This window comes from Ranitomeya imitator, chromosome 7 (genome assembly GCF_032444005.1).
Source record: "Ranitomeya imitator isolate aRanImi1 chromosome 7, aRanImi1.pri, whole genome shotgun sequence".
Taxonomy (NCBI): Eukaryota; Metazoa; Chordata; class Amphibia; order Anura; family Dendrobatidae; genus Ranitomeya; species Ranitomeya imitator.
The window spans coordinates 220181956-220197923 of record NC_091288.1 but is presented as its reverse complement, the minus strand read 5'-3'; the positions used below and the strand labels follow the sequence as shown (position 1 = coordinate 220197923).

Below are 15968 nucleotides of genomic sequence, written 5' to 3'. Positions count from 1 at the left end.
AAGTTAGATCTTAGGCTGTGCCGAGGGGTCTAGGGAGCGTTAGGTACCCCCCACGGCTATTTCTAGTTGCGCTGCTAGGTTCAGGGTCTGCGGTCAGTACAGATACCACCTCCTTCAGAGCTTGTCTCATGTTGTTCCTAAACCACCAGATCATAACAAGCCCCCCACAGAATATAATACAGCCCCCATAGAATATAATACAGCCCCCATAAAATATAATACAGCTCTCCATAGAATATAATACAGCCCCACATAGTAACATAGTAACATAGTAACATAGTTAGTAAGGCCGAAAAAAGACATTTGTCCATCCAGTTCAGCCTATATTCCATCATAATAAATTCCCAGATCTACGTCCTTCTACAGAACCTAATTGTATGATACAATATTGTTCTGCTCCAGGAAGACATCCAGGCCTCTCTTGAACCCCTCGACTGAGTTCGCCATCACCACCTCCTCAGGCAAGCAATTCCAGATTCTCACTGCCCTAACAGTAAAGAATCCTCTTCTATGTTGGTGGAAAAACCTTCTCTCCTCCAGACGCAAAGAATGCCCCCTTGTGCCCGTCACCTTCCTTGGTATAAGCAGATCCTCAGCGAGATATTTGTATTGTCCCCTTATATACTTATACATGGTTATTAGATCGCCCCTCAGTCGTCTTTTTTTCTAGACTAAATAATCCTAATTTCGCTAATCTATCTGGGTATTGTAGTTCTCCCATCCCCTTTATTAATTTTGTTGCCCTCCTTTGTACTCTCTCTAGTTCCATTATATCCTTCCTGAGCACCGGTGCCCAAAACTGGACACAGTACTCCATGTGCGGTCTAACTAGGGATTTGTACAGAGGCAGTATAATGCTCTCATCATGTGTATCCAGACCTCTTTTAATGCACCCCATGATCCTGTTTGCCTTGGCAGCTGCTGCCTGGCACTGGCTGCTCCAGGTAAGTTTATCACCACATAGAATATAATACAGCCCCACATAGAATACAGCCCCCCATAGAATATAATACAGCCCCCCACAGAATGTAATACAGCCCCCCATAGAATACAGCCCCCCACAGAATATAATACAGCCCCCCATATAATATAATACAGCCCCCATAGAATCTAATACAGCCCCCTATAGAATATAATACAGCCCCCACAGAATGTAATACAGCCCCCACAGAATATAATACAGCCCCCCATATAATACAGCCCCCCACAGAATATATTACAGCCCCCCATAGAATATAATACAGCCCCTGCAGAATATAATACAGCCCCCATAGAATATAATAGAGCCCCCTCATAGAATACAGCCCCCCATAGAATATAATACAGCCCCCCATAGAATATAATACAGCCCCCCATAAAATATAATACAGCCCCCCACAGAATATAATACAGCCCCCCATAGAATATAATATATCCCCCCATAGAATATAATACAGCCCCCCATAGAATATAATGTAGCCCCCATAGAATATAATACAGCCCCCCAGAATATACTACAGCCCCCATAGAATATAATGTAGCCCCCCATAGAATATAATACAGCCCCCCCATATAATATAATACAGCCCCCCACAGAATATAATACAGCCCCCCATAGAATCTAATACAGCCCCCCACAGAATATAATACAGCCCCCATAGAATATAATACAGCCTGTTGTGAATTCCATTCTCGGGCTCCCTCCGGTGAATGGAAATGACACTTTTGTGAGTTCTGCTCTTGGGCTCCCTCCTGTGGTTTTAAGTGGTATGGCTGCTCCTTGGATTTAGCAGTCTGCAGCTGATTTCACTGATTACTTTTCTGCTCTGCTATTTATGCCTGGCCTTTTCCTTTAGCCAGTGCCTCTTGTCAATGTTCCTGGTTGGATTCACATCTCTTTTTTGGATTTCCCTGTTATCCTGATCAGCTCAGCAAAGATAAGTTTTGGCCTTGCTCTTTTCTGTCCACTTGTTGTGGACTTAATTGTTCAGCACTTTCTATGTTTTTGTCCAGCTTGTCAGTATGGATCTTTTCATTTAAGCTGGAAGCTCTGGGAAGCAGATTTGCCCTCCACACCTTTAGTCAGGTGTGGAGATTTTGTAAACTCTGTGTGGATTTTTCTAGTTGTTATTTACTGACCGCACAGCACTCTGTTCTATTCTTTCTGTCTAGCTAGACTGGCCTCCTTTGCTACAATCTGGTTTTCATTCTATGTATGTCATTTCCCTCTCCACTCACAGCCATTATTTGTGGGGGGCTGTCTGTCCTTTGGGAATTTTCTCTGAGGCAAGATAGCTTTTCTGCTTCTATCTTTAGGGGTAGTTAGATCTTCGGCTGTGACGAGGTGCCTAGGGAGCGTTAGGAACATCCCACGGCTACTGCTAGTTGTGTGTTAGGCTTAGGAACTGCGGTCAGTATAGTTACCACCTCCCTCTGAGCTTGTCCCATGTTGCTCTTAAACCACCAGATCATAATACAGATCATAACAGTACAAGAGGACAAAAATGAATGCATCTCAAAAGAAGGAAAAAGGGTTCTGAGCCATTTTTTTTTTCTGCACTCTGTTTTGTCTTTTTTTTCCTCTTGATCTCTGGGTGGTTCTGGATTTTGACGCTGGCATGGATGTGCAGGGTTTATTTTCCCGTGTGGATCAACTTGCTGCAAGAGTACAGAGTATCCAAGATTATGTTGTCCAGACTCCGGCTTTAGAGCCTAAAATTCCTACTCCTGATTTGTTTTTTGGGGACAGATCCAAGTTTTTGAACTTTAAAAATAACTGCAAACTGTTTTTTGCTTTGAAACCCCGTTCCTCTGGTGATCCCACCCAGCAGGTTAAGATTGTCATATCTCTGCTGCGTGGTGACCCTCAGGATTGGGCATTTTCCCTAGAATCTGGGGATCCAGCCTTGCTTAATGTTGATACGTTTTTTCAGGCATTGGGGTTACTGTACGATGAACCTAATTCGGTGGAGCATGCTGAGAAAACCTTGTTGGCCCTGTGCCAGGGTCATGAAGCGGCAGAATCTTATTGCCAGAAATTTAGAAAATGGTCTGTGCTGACTAAGTGGAATGAGGATGCAATTTTCAGAAAGGGTCTGTCTGAATCTGTTAAAGATGTTATGGTGGGCTTCCCTACGCCTGCTCGTTTGAGTGAATCTATGTCTCTAGCCATACAGATTGATTGGCGTCTGCACGAGCGCAAAGCTGTGCACCATATGGCAGTGTCCTCTGAGCAGAGTCCTGAGCCTATGCAATGTGATAGGATTTTGACTAGAGCTGAATGGCAGGAATTCAGACGTCAGAATAGGCTGTGTTTTTACTGTGGTGATTCTGCGCATGTTATTTCTGATTGCCCTAAGCGTACTAAGAGAGTCGCTAGGTCTGTTACCATTAGTACTGTACAGCCTAAATTTCTCTTATCTGTGACCCTGATTTGCTCATTGTCGTCCTTTTCTGTCATGGCATTTGTGGATTCAGGCGCTGCCCTGAACTTAATGGACTTGGAATTCGCCAGGCGCTGTGGTTTTTCCTTGCAGCCTTTGCAGAGCCCTATTCCTTTGAGGGGCATTAATGCTACACCATTGGCCAAGGGTAAACCTCAGTACTGGACACAGCTGACCATGTACATGACTCCTGCACATCAGGAAGATTGCTGTCTTCTGGTGTTGCATAACTTGCATGATGTTGTTGTACTGGGTTTTCCATGGTTACAGGAACATAATCCGGTGCTGGATTGGAAAACTATGTCTGTGACTAGTTGGGGTTGTCAAGGGGTACATAGTGACGTTCCTTTGATGTCAATTTCCTCTTCCCCCTCTTCTGAGGTCCCTGAGTTTTTGTCGGATTTACAGGATGTATTTGATGAGCCCAAGTCCAGTTCCCTTCCTCCTCATAGGGACTGTGATTGTGCTATTGAATTGATTGGCTGCAAGTTCCCTAAGGGCCGACTTTTCAATCTGTCTGTGCCAGAGCATGCCGCCATGCGGAATTATGTTAAGGAGTCTTTGGAGAAGGGGCATATTCGGCCATCTTCGTCACCATTAGGAGCGGGTTTCTTTTTTGTTGCTAAGAAGGATGGCTCTTTGAGACCCTGTATAGATTATCGTCTTCTTAATAAGATCGCGGTCAAGTTCCAATACCCCTTGCCTTTGCTTTCTGATTTGTTTGCTCGGATTAGGGGGGGCTAGTTGGTTTACTAAGATTGACCTTCGAGGGGCATATAATCTTATTCGTATTAAACAAGGTGACGAATGAAAGACTGCATTTAATACGCCCGAGGGCCATTTTGAATATCTGGTGATGCCTTTCGGGCTTTCTAATGCTCCTTCTGTATTTCAGTCCTTCATGCATGATATTTTCCGCAATTACCTTGATAAATTCATGATTGTGTATTTGGATGATATTTTGGTTTTTTCCGATGATTGGGAGTCTCATGTGAAGCAGGTCAGGATGGTATTTCAGATCCTTCGTGATAATGCTTTGTTTGTGAAAGGGTCTAAGTGCCTATTCGGAGTTCAGAAGGTCTCTTTTTTGGGTTTTATTTTCTCTCCCTCGTCTATGGAAATGGATCCTGTCAAGGTCCAAGCCATTCATGACTGGATTCAACCCACATCTGTGAAGAGCCTTCAGACATTTTTGGGCTTTGCTAATTTCTATCGCCGCTTCATTGCCAACTTTTCCAGTGTGGTTAAGCCTCTTACTGATTTGACGAAGAAAGGCGCTGATATGACAAATTGGTCCTCTGCGGCTGTTGAGGCCTTTCAGGAGCTTAAACGCCGATTTACTTCTGCCCCTGTGTTGCGTCAGCCAGATGTTTCTCTTCCTTTTCAGGTTGAGGTTGACGCTTCTGAGATTGGGGCAGGGGCCGTTTTGTCTCAGAGGAATTCTGATGGTTCTTTGATAAAACCGTGTGCTTTCTTTTCAGAAAGTTTTCGCCTGTGGAGCGCAATTATGACGTCGGCAATCGTGAGTTGTTGGCTATGAAGTGGGTATTTGAGGAATGGCGACATTGGCTTGAGGGAGCCAAGCACCGCGTTGTGGTCTTGACTGATCATAAGAATCTGATTTACCTCGAGTCGGCCAAGTGGCTGAACCCTAGACAGGCTCGCTGGTCTCTGTTTTTCTCCCGTTTTGATTTTGTGGTCTCGTATCTTCCAGGATCTAAGAATGTTAAGGCTGATGCCCTCTCTAGGATTTTTTTGCCTGATTCTCCTGGAGTCCTTATGCCGGTTGGCATTCTTAAGGATGGGGTGATTCTTTCTGCTATCTCCCCTGATTTGCGGTGGGTGCTTCAGGAATTCCAGGCCGATAAACCTGACCGCTGTCCGGTGGGGAAGCTGTTTGTTCCTGATAGATGGACAAGTAAGGTAATTTCGGAGGTCCATTGTTCAGTGTTGGCTGGCCATCCTGGGATTTTTGGTACCAGAGATTTGGTTGCTAGGTCCTTTTGGTGGCCTTCCTTGTTGCGGGATGTGCGTGCTTTTGTGCAGTCCTGTGGGACTTGCGCCCGGGCCAAGCCTTGCTGTTCCCACGCTAGTGGGTTGCTTTTGCCTTTGCCGGTTCCTGAGAGGCCCTGGACGCATATTTCCATGGATTTTATTTCAGATCTTCCCGTTTCCCAGAAGATGTCTGTTATCTGGGTGGTTTGTGACCGGTTCTCTAAAATGGTCCATCTGGTACCTTTGCCTAAGTTGCCTTCCTCCTCAGATTTGGTTCCATTGTTTTTTCAACATGTGGTTCGTTTGCATGGCATTCCGGAGAATATTGTGTCTGACAGAGGTTCTCAGTTTGTTTCTAGGTTTTGGCGAGCCTTTTGTGCTAGGATGGGCATTGATTTATCTTTTTCTTCGGCGTTTCATCCTCAGACTAATGGCCAAACTGAGCGAACTAATCAGACCTTGGAAACCTATTTGAGATGCTTTGTGTCTGCTGTTATGCTTGAAAAAGACCGATTGTACGGTCGAAACGTTGCTGTTTACTATGGCTGAAATAAAGATTTTTGGACCTTAAAACACCCGCCTGGAGCGCTGTCCCTTCTACCTTGAAGCTTTGTGTCTGCTGATCAGGATGATTGGGTGGCTTTCTTGCCGTTGGCCGAGTTTGCCCTTAATAATAGGGCTAGTTCGGCTACTTTGGTTTCACCTTTCTTTTGTAATTTTGGTTTTCATCCTCGTTTTTCTTCGGGGCAGGTTGAGCCTTCTGATTGTCCTGGTGTGGACTCTGTGGTGGACAGGTTACAGCAGATTTGGACTCATGTGGTAGACAATTTGACGTTGTCTCAGGAAAAGGCTCAACGTTTTGCTAACCGCCGTCGGTGTGTTGGTCCCCGGCTTCGTGTGGGGGATTTGGTTTGGTTGTCTTCTCGTCATGTTCCTATGAAGGTTTCCTCCCTTAAGTTTAAGCCTCGGTTTATTGGTCCTTATAAGATTTCTGAAATTATCAATCCGGTGTCTTTTCGTTTGGCCCTTCCAGCCTCTTTTGCCATTCATAATGTTTTCCATAGATCTTTGTTGCGGAGATATGTGGTGCCCGTTGTTCCCTCTGTTGATCCTCCTGCCCCGGTGTTGGTTGGGGGAGAGCTGGAATATGAGGTTGAGAAAATTTTGGATTCTCGTTTTTCGAGGCGGAGGCTTCAGTATCTTGTCAAGTGGAAGGGTTATGGCCAGGAGGATAATTCTTGGGTTTTTGCCTCCGATGTCCATGCCGCCGATTTGGTTCGTGCTTTTCACTTGGCTCATCCTGATCGGCCTGGGGGCTCTGGTGAGGGTTCGGTGACCCCTCCTCAAGGGGGGGTACTGTTGTGAATTCCATTCTCGGGCTCCCTCCGGTGGTTGGAAATGGCACTTTTGTGAGTTCTGCTCTTGGGCTCCCTCCTGTGGTTTTAAGTGGTATGGCTACTCCTTGGATTTAGCAGTCTGCAGCTGATTTCACTGATTACTTTTCTACTCTGCTATTTATGCCTGGCCTTTTCCTTTAGCCAGTGCCTCTTGTCAATGTTCCTGGTTGGATTCATATCTCTTTTTGGATTTCCCTGATATCCTGATCAGCTCAGCAAAGATAAGTTTTGGCCTTGCTCTTTTCTGTCCACTTGTTGTGGACTTCATTGTTCAGCACTTTCTATGTTTTTGTCCAGCTTGTCAGTATGGATCTTTTCAGTTAAGCTGGAAGCTCTGGGAAGCAGATTTGCCCTCCACACCTTTAGTCAGGTGTGGAGATTTTGTAAACTCTGTGTGGATTTTTCTAGTTGTTTTTTACTGACCGCACAGCACTCTGTTCTATTCTTTCTGTCTAGCTAGACTGGCCTCCTTTGCTACAATCTGGTTTTCATTCTATGTATGTCATTTCCCTCTCCACTCACAGCCATTATTTGTGGGGGGCTGTCTGTCATTTGGGAATTTTCTCTGAGGCAAGATAGCTTTCCTGTTTCTATCTTTAGGGGTAGTTAGATCTTCGGCTGTGACGAGGTGTCTAGGGAGCATTAGGAACATCCCATGGCTACTGCTAGTTGTGTGTTAGGCTTAGGAACTGCGGTCAGTATAGTTACCACCTCCCTCTGAGCTTGTCCCATGTTGCTCTTAAACCACCAGATCATAACAACAGCCCCCATATAATATAATACAGCTCTCCATAGAATATAATACAGCCCCCCATGGAATACAATACAGCCCCCCATAGAATACAGCCCCCCATAGAATATAACACAGCCCCCCATAGAATATAATACAGCCCCCCATAGAATACAGCCCCCCACAGAATATAATACAGCCCCCCATAGAATCTAATACAGCCCCCATAGAATCTAATACAGCCCCCTATAGAATATAATACAGCCCCCACAGAATGTAATACAGCCCCACATAGAATACAGCCCCCACAGAATATAATACAGTCCCCCAGAGAATACAGCCCCCCCATAGAATATAATACAGCCCCCATACATTACAGCCCCCCACAGAATATAATACAGCCCTCCATAGAATATAATACAACCTACCTCTCCATAGAATATAATACAGCCCCCCACAGAATATAATACAGCCCTCCATAGAATATAATACAGCCCCCCACAGAATATAACTGTCCCCCATAGAATATAATACAGCCCCCCATAGAATACAGCCCCCCACAGAATATAGTACAGCCCTCCATAGAATATAATACAACCCACCTCCCCATAGAATATAATACAGCCCCCCATAGAATACAGCCCCCCACAGACTATAATACACGCTCCATAGAATATAATACCCGGCTCGGGTCTTAGCGGCTGCAGTCTGCCCGGCACACAGCAGCTAGTGATGATATGACGTCATCGTGCACCTGCAGTGTCAGAGGCGAATGATGGGAGAGGGAGCGTCATCTGATGCTCTCTCCTCCATCATTGCATTGAACTGTACAGCCGTCTTAGAAGCCTATGTAGTTTAATGTGTCAGTGCTGGTGGGTGAGTGAGCCGGCAGGGGGGGGGGGGAGTCGGCGCTGGTGGCAGGAGACTGGCTGGGGGCCCCTGGGGGAGTGGGGGTCCTAGGCAGCTGCCTGGTCTGCCTGCCGCTAACGCCAGCCCTGACTGTACATCTATTAGTTGAATCTTATTTCATTATAGTTCATTTTATTTGCAGTTCATAAAACAAAGTACAGAATATATAACGCTCTATTATCTGACAGGTCTCACACATCTGGTTCTCCGTTACTAAACTTCCATTTCCAGCTAGTCCTGACAGCGCACCGATATGTCCAGACAGTGAACTGTAGTTTAATCAGGTGAGTACATTGTTTTCTGGATCTTCTTGTAAATATTCTGGTTCTGGTCACCTGTATTGCCAAGTCTTTAACGTTAAGATTCAGATACGGCTTTAAAGAAGGCTACTACTTGTGATATAATGCAATTTTATTTTAAAGTACAAAATTAAAGGAATAGTATGATTGAATAGTATGATTGCGTACACTTTTGTATATTTTAAGATACAAAGGTTAAGTACATATAAAGATTAAATACATATAATGATTAAGTACATAAACTCATATCATCCATCACCAAGGGGCTTTTAAACATCATCCGTCTGGAAAATCAGAAAATCAACACCAAGACAGAGAACCCCTGGAAAATTCACAACACTGCATGGGCGTCCCCACTTATGTAGGTATCACAACACTGTACATATGTAAGTACAGTTACACCAGTTTATGCTTCTGTCTTAGTCATGTTTCTCTGGTCTTATATAGTGATTTGCACTATGTGTAACTTTGGTTTCACCCTGCCCTTCAAGTGGCCAGCTTTCAAGATAGGATGAGACCAAGATACCAGTTATACATCAGACAATGGGCCATAAACCCAGACTATAAAGCAATGATTAGATAAGTCCACCACAGACAGAGGTTAAGTAAACCTTAATGTTTTACAATAAAAACAAACAGAAACATAGAACTGTTTGTGAACTGAAAGGGTTTCAGACAATAAGTAAACAGTTCTCAAGATTGTGTCACTATAAGCATCTATGACCAGCAATGCTGCTCTGTTATGTTGTGAATGCTTTCTGTATATTTCAATATGGATTCATAATAGCCATTTTTATATTCACACTACATCGCCGAAATCACTTGTAGTCAGTGATTGGAGAGAGCTAACGAAATATCAATGTAAAGTAGGTGACAGCACGTAACCTTATAGTGGTCAAGGTCCCATAGGTTGTATCCCTAGCAATCAGTAATATCACTTTATAAGACGGGAATACTCCAGTAATGTGGATGGTGAGTTGGATTGGACTTGGATTAAAATGTCAGCATGATAAAACTGGTCCCAAGGGCATGGACACAAGAGTCATGGTCTTTAGGCCTATAACATTGTTATAGCTGAACGCTGTATTATAATGAGGTCCATCATCCAACCTTATGAGAAACTGCACCATCTACAAGCATTAGATATAGATCTATGGTGTCCTTCATGTTTTTTTTTCATGGTGCAGAACTTATTTCACACGGAATGATTCCTTCAAGCTTTCAAGAGCTTGACCCTTGTTTATGTCATACCAGTCTTTGGGCAGAGTTGCAGGCTTTGCATTATATTCTTTTGCAAACTTGGCATTAAACTCTTTAAAGATGAATTTCCAATAGTCGGAGGCGCTGATGCTGGGGTCTGGTTGGATCATCCAGTCTGGGTACAAGTCCTGATAATCTTTATAGGGATGAAACTTCCACTCAGTGTCAGAGTTCCGGAATGACTTCCCGGTGACAACATCTGTAGAACATAGTGAGGAACATAGGACATTAGTGTCCACCGATCTGTATCTGCCCAGGCCCTGAGGACGATGAACAGTGGCAAAGTGCTCTGTGTGCTCAGCACATCCGGCTTCACAGGGGACTTTACAGAACAGACACTGGTTCCCACATCCAATCACTTTCTTAAACAGTTCTTCTTCTGGTTTTAGGACAACTACGTCCAGAACAGACTCAATGGTTGACCATCTCATTTCTGATATAATATCCGCTCTAAGGTCAGAAAGGAAAAACTCAACATCAGCAGCGAACTGAGTAACGGGCACAGAATTCTGAAAAACAATCACCTTGACATCTTTTTGTGATATGACCAAGTCCTTGTTCAGCATTTTACAAATATTTCTTAGGAATTCTGAGATATCTGCACTTTTCTGTAGTTGGGAGTCTTTAAGAATTTTTCGTAATTTCTGAAGAATGGACAAGACTATGTTTGACTGCAATGATTGCAAAGCTTCTGGGTCTTCATATTTCTCTTTAATGAACTCCAAGATACATTCCTTGACAAAACGCTCATAGTTATTTATATACTTCACATATTGCTCAAAAGAATGTTCCTCCAGAAGCTTACAGAGAACCCGCATCTGAAAGAAAGTGTGACTCATGTATTTCATGTTGTCTTTGCCGCTCAGCATCTCGTTGACTATCTCCTGTCCAAGACGATGGTTCACGTAGTCCACAATGGCTGGTTTGAGGCATAGGTCACAGAAGCGTTTCGCTCTAGTTGTACATTCATCCTTTTCCTGGAATACTGCTTTGAAAACTGAAAGATAATCAGATTTTAATGTTTCTAAGCACAAGTATGGGTCATTTAAGGTTAAGAAATTATCGTGTATCTTTTGAAATTCTGGAGCTGCTCTGCCTAAAAGTAAAAGCTTGAGGTCAAGCTCAAAATGGTCTGTGGTGTGCAGGTTCTTCACATCGGTCTGTTGGAGATTATCATTGACCATTTTAAGTAATTCTAAACAAAACATATCATGGTAATTCTCGTTCCTCTTCACGCATTGATCGACGAATCTTGAGCCTTTGTCGGCCAGGCGTTCTGCTAGCTGCTTTGATTTAAAACTGTAGTCGTCTTTGTAGAAGTCTTTAAAACTTCTAACTTTGTACATGATTTTGTCGTGACATTTCTCGTACCATTTTAGATCGATGTGTTCATCACGCACCTCAAAAGTTACATGTGCAAATTCAAGAAGCGTCTGGATGTTCAGCAGTTTCTCGTTGACGGCCCCTGACTTGTGACTCATCTCCTTCAGGAGTTGCTGGAGCATGATGTGGTCAATGTCTTGTCTTGCTATGGATTTGACCTGAAGGTTTTTTATTGTGTCCTTCCACATGGCATCAAATTCTCCTTCAAGCTTTTCGTCATCCATTTTCTGAGTCCTGCCCCTGCACAGGCATATAAGAGTTGTCACTTTCTCTTCCATTTGTGATATGTAACTATCCTTCAAACCTTCTATCTTATGCTTTGTCTTTTGGATATGAATGGCTTCTATGCATTTGTTGACTGTTTCTTCTTTAAGTCCCTTCCTAAGACTTTTTACACTTTTCATAAAGTCTTCTCTGTATTTTTCTACCAGATGTGTATTTTCAAGTTCAGCATCAAAATAAGTATTGAGTAAATTGTGCATCTTCTTCTCCTCTTTGCTCAGCATTTCTGATGTCGATTCTATTATATCAGTCAATGTTTCCATTGATAGATTTTCGGCTTGCTCGTTCTTTATTGATATCAGCACCTTTGTCATCCAGTTGTAGATCTCTTTTCGGAAGTTCCACTCCAGCTGTGAATATTTTACGGACACCTGGTCGTAAGCATCAGCTATCAGACTGTTCCGAAAGCTAAAGATAAATTTTTCATATTTTACTGCATTCCATAAACTTTTTAACCACTGAAGAAAAACTGAGATAGTCCGTGGCTTCTGCACTTTACTTCTCAGGAACTCAATCAAACATTTTTTAAGTGAAAGAACTCCCTCGCTGTACCCAGAGTTTATAGGAGCCATGGGTGGAATGCCATACCACAGGCCAGAAATGTACCACGTGTGTTCATCAGGATTGTAATTCATTATATCATTAAAAGTAGTTATCCCTTCCAATTTTTCCATTTTTGCTGCAGCTTTTGTCATGTGATTCAGGTTCTCCAACATTTTTTTCCTGTCTCTCATTCCCAAAGTATGAGCAGACACATCACTCACGTTCTGATGAACAAAGTGACAGTTTGGTTTTTCTCCTATTTTGCTCATACGGAGAAATGCGTGGACCACAATCTGTAAAATATCTTTCATTTCTGAAAAGTTTTCCATGGATATGTTAATGATGGTGATGTCACTCAACCCAACCACTAATGTGGCTAACTCATTGTCGTGTTCATGACTGTTTTCCAGTGAAGCCAATTCAGGAGCTTTCAACCCTTCGGTGTCGATCACCAGAATAAATTCACAGCCTAGTTCTTCCTGGAAGTTCTCCTTCACTTTAATGAGAGTCATTAAGGCTCCTCGTGTGCATCGACCACTTGCCACAGGGAACTGTAGACCAAACATGGTGTTCAGGAGGGTGGACTTCCCCGTACTCTGCACTCCCAGCACGGTTATCACCCTCATCCTGCATTGTCCTCCGGTCTTTTTATCCAGCTCGGTCAGGACATCAGTTATCCACTGTAAGGGAATGTTGGAGGCATCTCCATCAATCATCTCCAATGGAAACCCATCCAGCATGAGATCAGCAGCTAATCTGGGGAGGTCACTGAATTTTTGTCCTAGATGTTTATGATTAAGTTTAAAAAACTGAGACTCGTGCATCTGCCCGACTTCACGTAAGAAATGTTCTAACCCAAGTGAGCCATCAGACATCTTTTGATCTATTTCCTTCAGAACAAACATATTGGTGGAATTTTTTAAATACTCAGCTTGTAACTCTTTTATAGTTGATCGAGCAATATTATCGAGAAATATCTTTAACCACTTCAAAAAATATTTTTTTTCAGGATGAGGCAAGTCAGTAAGTGCCGACAAAAATGTCTTCATGTCTGCCTGAAGTTCTTGCTGGCTTTGTTGTTTACGCAAGTCTATAATTTGTCTGTTTAGCTCCGACTTATAAGTCTCCCCACTTTCATCAACCTGTTTCCTCATCCTGCAGAGTTCTTTTTCATTTTTAGTAATCTTCTTCCACAGATTCCCCTGCAGGGTCATAGTTTGTTTCTTATACTGTGACACGTCCGTGATATGACTGATGATCCTATTGGCTAGAGCCTTGGCTCTTTGGCACTCTTCTGCATTTTCATCTACATAGATTTCAAACTCATTAGCAATTTTCCCAACTTCCTCTAATGTCATGGATTGAGGAGAAGCATTGATCAAACTTCTTATAAAGCCTTGTATCTCTTTTACAATTTTGGCTTCATTTGTCCCGGAATCTTTCACCAAGATGTTTTTACTGGTCAAGTTTAGAGATCTTATTAACTTGTGTAGATATTTTTCTTTCTCCTCATTGTAATGTTTGCCATCAGGTAGAGAGATAATAAAGTAGAGGTTTGGATTGCCTGGTGCATAGCTCTCCAATATTTTGCAATGTTTTTCTTGGAGATCTTCCGAGAAAATAAAAACAGCAGAAGAGACTTTGGTCAATAAACTGAACTGCTTCTGATTAAATTCTAGGTCTCCACGTAAATTCATGATACTTATGGGTTCAAGAAAAACGTTAGAGTTTTGACTCCCACCAGGAAAATGCCAGAAGAGCTCCAGAAGTCCTTCCGAGATTGTTCTATGATGATAACCACATTCCATGTCCTGGTGCACGAAGAAATCATGATGAGCGTAGGATGGACTGAGAACATTGTTGAGGATTCTGGATTTTGAGAGAGTACAATTTCCTAATCTGACAAACGAAAAGATCGGCATGGAAATATTCACCAGGTTGTCTTCTCTGAAGCCTTTAGTGCTTAGTAATGATGTTGGTCTCCAATTCTTTACAATTTCTCTCAAGGGCCATAGTGAAAGGGTAATCGGATTGTTCTTATCTGCAGGAAGCACAAGAGGAACCGCAAACTGACACATGGACATTTTGGAGAAGATAAATTGTTGTAGAAAGCTATCAGAAGAACGAAGAAGAGCACATAGGACATCTAGGGGATGGAGAGAATTTGAGGAATTTCTAGTTGAGAACTGGTTTAAAAACAGATCATCTTCTGCACAGAAACCACTTATGTTGGAATCTTCATTCTCATCTATCATGGTATTTCGTGCAGTTTCATCCAGTGCTATAAGTTTTCTGAGAAACTTCCATGGCAGTGAAGTTTCATCATTCCTGATCTCTTTCTCGATACACATCACATGTTCCAGACTGATTTTGGAGCCTTGGAACTCCTCCAGATGAAGCTTGGACAGTAGCCATTCCATTGGCATTTCCTGGCTAAAAAAAAGAAGAAATCTTAGACTGAAATGTTCATTTCTATTATCTACTGGATTTATACTAATAAAGAATCCTAGTCATACAAACTAAGAAGTCAAAGTTCTACATTACAAGGGTTGGTGCTCTTAAATGAATGTATGTATTGTAGCGTGGCTAAAGGTTGTGTAGTCAACGGGAGGTATGTGTCACATAGGTGGCTTGTCGCTGTGATGTAACCCGGAGTGTTTTCTTTGATGCACATAACCCTGCCTATCTATATGTGTTTCAGGACCTGTGGTGATGTCATAACCACATGTCTAATCATGTGATGGGTTCCTGGGTGTGGTTAGATCCATATAAGACAGGCTAATGCTTTACACAGGAGGTGTGTGTGGAGGTGAAAGCCTCCAGAGTGTGTTAAAGGGAACCTGTCACCTGAATTTGGCGAGACTGGTTTTGGGTCATATGGGCGGAGTTTTCGGGTGTTTGATTCACCCTTTCCTTACCCGGTGGCTGCATGCTGGCTGCAATATTGGATTGAAGTTCATTCTCTGTCCTCCATAGTACACACCTGCACAAGGCAAGATTGCTTTGCGCAGGCGTGTACTATGGAGGACAGAGAATGAACTTCAATCCAATATTGCAGCCAGCATGCAGCCAGCGGGTAAGGAAAGGGTGAATCAAACACCCGAAAACTCCGCCCATCTGACCCAAAACCAGTCCCGCCAAATTCGGGTGACAGAGTCCCTTTAAGGCTCCAGGACTGAGCCTGAAGGACTGGACACTTGTATTTTCTGTTCCTGAGCTAAAGGCTATTTGATTTCTGTTATCTACTATGTGGTTTATGGAGCAATAAACCCTCTGAACTTTTAATGGAACGTGCCTCTTGAGTGTCAGCCGTCGCACCTGAGCGAGTGTAACCCCTACAGTATGAATAGGTAAATTATGAATGGCCTTGTAAGGAGGTTTGAAGGACAAGACCAGAGAGGTAAATCTAAGTGTCATCAGTGTCTAGGTGGTACTGGAAGCCGTGGTTGTCCCAGGAAAAAGGTATAAATGGAGAATAGTAGGGGCACTAGGATAGAGCCGTGAGGAACTCTGACAGAAAGAGGGCAGGATGAAGAGGTAGAATGGGAGATGGTAAATGTGCAGTTAGGGAGGTATGTGGAGATCCAGAAGACAAGGTCCATTAGAGCCACTACAATCAATATAGCCCCACCAAGAAACTAAAGCCCCTACAACACCCACTGACACTACAGTCATTCAGACTCCTAAAGAAACTACAGCCCCTATAAATACTAGAACTACTAAAGCCAAAACAGGCCGTACAGTCACC

At 43.1% G+C, this 15968-nt stretch overlaps 1 protein-coding gene across 1 annotated transcript in view; it reads right to left on the bottom strand.

The window, feature by feature from the left end:
• Positions 1 to 8848: 8848 nt before the first annotated feature.
• LOC138645630 (up-regulator of cell proliferation-like) overlaps positions 8849 to 15968 on the bottom strand; it is a 29428-nt gene continuing 22308 nt past the window's right edge. Inside the window, exon 2 of the mRNA XM_069735076.1 lies at positions 8849 to 14653. Within this exon, the coding sequence (XP_069591177.1) occupies positions 9943 to 14646 (4704 nt within the window). The 5' untranslated portion in view covers positions 14647 to 14653 and the 3' untranslated portion in view covers positions 8849 to 9942. The remainder of the gene's footprint in view (positions 14654 to 15968) is intronic.